Genomic DNA, 6,000 nt, shown 5'->3' with positions numbered 1-6,000 from the left:
CTAAGTACATCGAGAATTCAATACAACTTCTCTCCCCCGCCCTCAATTTTTACCACGTCAATTGCCAATGGCAAATTTATTTCGTTTCGATCACGAATTGCTTAAAGTATTGAAAGTGGTCTCGATACGATTGCAAATTCATCGGAATATTGGATAATTATGGATCCCAATTGTTGCTCGGGTAAATAAATGGAAATCTTTCCATTGAAATTACTCATTGACTAAATAATTGATCTTTTCGGAATCTCAGCTAACCACTATCGGGGTTAATCAGAAATTTCCAGATTCAATTAATTCCTTTTCAAATAATTGAGAAATATCAGACATGATTAATTGAATAATCATGATATTGAATAATTAATTGATAATCATTGAAGGGTCATTATTCATTTATCAAAAAATGGTTGAGGATTGGAACAAATTGACAATTAGAAAAATTATTGGTAATTTTCGGTACAGATTATTCATTGCTTAATTGATTAAAAAATCATCCCCTCGAATTATGGATTATCTAAGTAATCAAATGATATTAATTATAATTTACAATTATGTCCATCCCTGGATTTGCAAAGGTTTAGATTGATTTTAGACATAGTTTGATATAAATGGCGGTATAAAAAAATAAAAAAACATCAGGAAATATTCCTATTTAATGTCAAATCATAGAAGCACTGTTGTTTAAAATCTTACTAAATAAAATGAAAAAGTTCATTAATTATCTCAACATTCATATTTAATCGCATCAACCATTGTTGACATGTTACATTGACATCAAAATACAGTCTCCAATCTAATAATGTCTCTCTCAATCTCACTCGCAGTCGAATTCTTCACCGATCCCATCATCCTCTCTCATCTCCTTCACCAAAGTAAAAAAAAATCATTTGACTGTGAAAAAATAATCCATCCCCTTGCAATGGAATCCAATCTCACCCCTTCCATTCACACTTATTCAAAATTAATTACTTCATCACTCCAACCGAAGAAAATAAATTCCTCTCTCTGGGAAATACACTACTGGCAGCATTAATTAACATTCAATCGCAAGTGCTCAGGACTTTTCTCTTCTAATCAAATAATTTTTTTTCTTTCAATCGTCTGTAGAATCAATCAGCCGAAACGCATAACGTTTACATTATTTTCAATATTTTCAACACCAATAAATAACATCTATACACTCAAAAACGTATACTGATCGCAATCACCTTGATAATTTTCAGTGTTGAAAATTTTTTCCTGAAACTTCCAATGGGAGGTTCTCAAAACTCGAAGTGTATTTATAAATTTTCTTATTTTCATGTGACCACTCGTGATTCTTATAACACTCATAAGTTCAACCGTTATGGGTTTCCTAGCTCTCATCAGAATCTTGATCGTTGTATAGATATCGCTGATATAAGACAGGCTTACATGACTTTTATGTGACCTTCACATGGCCCCTCAAGACCCTTTTGATCCTCATCAGAATTCCGATACTTTTGAATGTCGGTTCTGTAAGACTCTGACTCATATGACTTTTTTCCCGATCCTTATCAGATTTTTTACACTTATAAATGTCAGATATGTAAAATGTTATACATGTTGTTCAACTATAATTCTAGTCTATATGGCTTCCCATGACCTGTATATGACCCCTTGAGACCCTTCTGACGCTCATAAGGCTAACCCTTACGGGATTTTTGACCCCCATCAAAATCCTAACCATTTTTCCTATAAACGTCGGTTGTATAAAACGGATCCATATGACCTTCACATGACAACTTTTGACCTTTACAGTCTGACCCTTATCAAATTTTCCACCCTAATGAATGTCAGATGTGTAAGATATTATAGATGCCGGTTATATAAGCCTCCTGTCCACATGGTTTTTAGATTACCTCCACATGAGCCCTTGAGACCCTTCTGACCCTCATAAAGATAACCTTTAAAGACTTTGGATTAAGCATTCTAGTAAGGGCTTTGACCCTTACCAGAATCCTGACTATTATACATGTCGGTTACATAAGACTGAGGCCTGGTTGCACCGAGCCCTCTTAGTTATTTTTACCCCAGGATAAATTTATCCATGTGTAATCCTTATGGACTAACAGACCATTATCTGGCGGTTTAGTTAACAGACGATGGTGCAACCGGGCCTGACCCATATGGCTTTCACATGACCCTTGACTCTTGCGGGATTGACCCTTACAGTCTTTCTGACTCGTATCACATTCCTCTCAGTTGTATTTGTCAATTGTATAAGACTCTAGTCCATATTGCTTTCGAGTACCCTTCACATGACCCTTTATGATCCTTTTGACCCTCATAAGGTTAACTCTTAACGGCTATTTGATCCTTCATATAATCCTTTGCGATCTTTATTATCTTGAATCCTTGACCTTACAGTCTCCTTGACTCTTAACAGCTTTCTGAGTCATGAGTCGTACAGGATCAGGTGAATGGTTTGATTTCGTGTCCCAAATTCATTGTACGGAGAGAAAATCCAATCTTGTTCTCAAAACTCTCACATCATATCACGAAATGATAGAAAAATATCATATTTCCTAAATAACCACATGAATATTCAATGTTTTATGCAAAATATAACCTCATTTCTAATTTCCCAGGGAAATACGAAAATTTAAACTTGTCTCGAATTTTAAGTACCTCGCGTATTGGAAAATTTAAACAGAAATTTTAAAAAGTGCTATCTCAACAATTTTTCTCATTTTTTATTAAATTTCGTTCATGTGAGATTATGCATTTGAATCCATGAAGATTAGTACATAGCACCCGGCTTAATTTCCTTTCTCCTCGTTAACGAATCCAATTATATACAATACCCATTTCTGTTTACCTCCACATTTCGAGTTTTCTTGTTTCTACGTGTACAAGAGGTAAATACACAAAGTTATAACGGAAATTTGAAATTCTCGACAATGGAAATGAAGTCAAAGTTATATTCGAATGTGTGTTCATAATAATTTTGATAGCAACTTTTGTCATTGTATGTAAATCGTCGACTGATATAATTGTTAAAATTTTCGTGGAATTGTTGTCGAGATAATTGACGTCATTAAACAAGAGTCATTAACTAATTACTCATGAGTAGAAATCCTTTCTAATATTGAACCCAGCATTCATTTTCGTAATCAAGAAATTGAAAATTCTTGGCTTGGAGAATTTTTATTCATACAAAAATGAATGGAGATTGTAAACAAATCAATGACAAACGGAATAATTTAATAAAATTGTTAAGGCCACACGCAGAGTTCCGTCATAGTAGGTACGCGTAGATATGCACCGATTAATTATTAAATCCGGTTTCTTGCCACCTTGATCGATAATGGGCGTTTATTGATCGTTTTAATTATCATTCTTGGGTTCTTTTACTTTTAAAAATCCGTTTGTGGTCTCTTTGCCAGCCAATCGACAATGGCGGGAATCTCATGAACACGGTGTTTTAGTCCACGTAGTCCTGGATAATTGTCCAGGGCATTTGCACCAAACAGTTGCTCGAAGTTTTCTAGGGCTACGGCGAAGACGAAATCGGCCCATGTCGTCTGGAATTATAATTGGAGGATTAGAATTTTGTTCGGGAGATATAACAAGATACATCTATTATATTTTTGCTTCCGAATGGAAGCTTTGTAATTGTTCGAATTAAAGTTGTGGCAAAACACGAGATGACAATATTATAAGGGCAGAATTATATTGATAAGATGAATAACAGATTAATTGGATTATTGTGTGAACTAACTAAAAAATTATAACAGTGTGGGCACGTACTTCTACCAGAGTAACAATGAGCATTGAATTTCAGAAATTCTCAGTCTATGGTGTATTCTAGAAAGAATTAACGATGAACCGACAAAGTAAAAAAAATGGAGGCAATTTTTATAAAATTTTTAAAGAACAGTTGTCAATATATAAATACACCTTCTGCAAGGAAAATTACATCCGTCTGGAACATTTTTCAGCCAACATTAACAAAAAACCACTAAAAATCAGATTTTCTACGCGCGCTGTGAACTGTGACAACTGATCAGCTTCTGCCGATGGAGTGATTTGGTTTTCTTGATGACAAGAAAAGTAAAATGGCATGAAAAAAAATGAGAAATTTCAGCCGAGGAAATTCTATAGAAAATGTTTGAAAAGAATAAGTTACATCGGGAAATTGAATTCTATCAACTTTTTCTATTGAATATTTTCTATTGAACATTCCAATAGAATTTCCCAAAAACTAACAGAAAGTTCAATAGAAATCCAATAGAATTTTCTAACGAATTCACTAGGTTTTCTATTAATTTTTTTTCATGCGTGCATTTAACAAGTGATAAATTGGGAAATATGATTCTCATCAATCGTATTGCTTTTTCCAATAAGAATGATTATAAACAATTAATGATAAAAAGGAATATCGAATCTGACAGGAAGAAGGGCATAACGAAATGAGATTAACAGCATTTAACAGCATACAAACAGATGTAATGTTTTCACCCGGAATGTAAAAAAGTTGAGATTAAAAACCCAAGAATAGAAACACTTGACCTTTGACTCCAAGAGTTTTCTTTGGATTCATGAGGAAGAAAATGAAGTACAAAAATTAGAACCAATTATTTATTTAAGAATAGTAGCATAAAGTCCTCAATATTTGAGATTGCCCTTGAACTTTTAATTTATATTTGTCGATGAAACATCCTTAAACCTAGGGAAATTTATGCAAATCAATGCAGTAACTGCCATTTCTACTTTCGGTTCCAGCAAAATTCTCTTTCTCTTCTTCACATTGATGCTGGTGCTATCCAGCCGAGGTTTGGGGAATTCTAATCGACTAGGATTCGCTCTTATCGTTGATCAATATTTACCGTGTTGCCGACCGCGTAGCCCCCATTTTCAGCGATCGTTTGCTCAAACTTGTTGAGGTAAAAGGGTATTGTCTCCTTGAGTAACTTGACCTTCTTCTCTTCTCGTTTGTAAATATCCTCCTCGGTTCTGTACTGAAATAAAACTGCCACGTGTGTGGACGTAAATATGAGTAAACAAGTCGTGCAATGCACAGATTATACATACACGTATGGAAAAATTTTATATAAAAAAAAATTTTTGGCTGATTCTATTGAAATGTTCAGTAGAAAATATTCTATAGAAAAATCAATAGAATTAGTTTTTTCTATACAACTTATTCCATTGAAAAATTTTCTATACAATTTAGTCTGCCCAAATTTTCTAAATTTATTTGTTTGATTTTCTTGATGAAAAGAAAAGAAAAATTGAATGAAAAAAACTTGGAAAATTTGAACCGAGGAAATTCTATAACAAGTTGGAAATTGCCAATGTATAGCATATAGTACAGCTTTTTTTGCTAATACATTAGCAATATGCTTCCGAATGGTCATGCTGCATTTTTTTTTCTTACGTATATGATTTATATCTCACTTTATTTCATTAAATTGAATAAGTTTCTTTTCAATCAATTGTGTCAAATTTTCTCTTCAGTTGAATTTTATAATTTTTATTATTTTTATTATTATTTCCTCTTATAGAATTTTTATTTATTTATTTATTTGTTTTTTTATTATTCTTTCATCACTCTCATTGTTCCTTTGTAGCATTCATTTTATAAGCTACATTTCATGCTTTCATTTCGCTTTTATATTTTCATTGAATCGTTTTCTAGCTATTACAAATGGCTTCTTTCTAATTCCTTCTAATTCTTGTATAAATCAAATGAAAGAATGATACTATTTATATCATAACAAAATTTGAACAGAATATCATTGAAAAAAATGTATTTACTCATAATTGATTGAGTTTGAAACATCACATTTGAAGAAACCATAAAAAAGCTAATTTTCGGGGAAACTGATGGAACATTTGAAATTTCTGAAAATTATCATAAAAAAATTAAATCAACGGAGGCAGTTATCGTAACCATCGTTCAACTTCCACTTAAGGGCATCAATGCAAACATTTCAAGCCATGATACCATTTATTCGAAGCCAGGAATCCAAAGTGTCT

At 32.8% G+C, this 6,000-nt stretch overlaps 1 protein-coding gene across 2 annotated transcripts in view; it reads right to left on the bottom strand.

The window, feature by feature from the left end:
• Window positions 1-715: 715 nt before the first annotated feature.
• The window catches only part of LOC107042839 (glutathione S-transferase), a 114,510-nt gene continuing 109,225 nt past the window's right edge, over window positions 716-6,000 (bottom strand). For both annotated transcript variants that reach the window (XM_015264041.1, XM_015264040.1), the window contains exons 4-5: window positions 4,848-4,990; window positions 716-3,542 (exon numbers count right to left, since the gene is read on the bottom strand). In XM_015264041.1, coding sequence (XP_015119527.1) covers window positions 3,375-3,542; window positions 4,848-4,990 — 311 coding nt within the window. In that variant the 3' untranslated portion in view covers window positions 716-3,374. The remainder of the gene's footprint in view (window positions 3,543-4,847; window positions 4,991-6,000) is intronic.

The sequence above is a fragment of the Diachasma alloeum genome, unplaced genomic scaffold, assembly GCF_001412515.2.
Source record: "Diachasma alloeum isolate Michigan unplaced genomic scaffold, Dall2.0 Dall_scaffold_00528, whole genome shotgun sequence".
Classification (NCBI taxonomy): Eukaryota; Metazoa; Arthropoda; class Insecta; order Hymenoptera; family Braconidae; genus Diachasma; species Diachasma alloeum.
The sequence above is the reverse complement of the archived record's forward strand: the minus strand, read 5'-3'. Positions and strand labels throughout refer to the sequence as shown.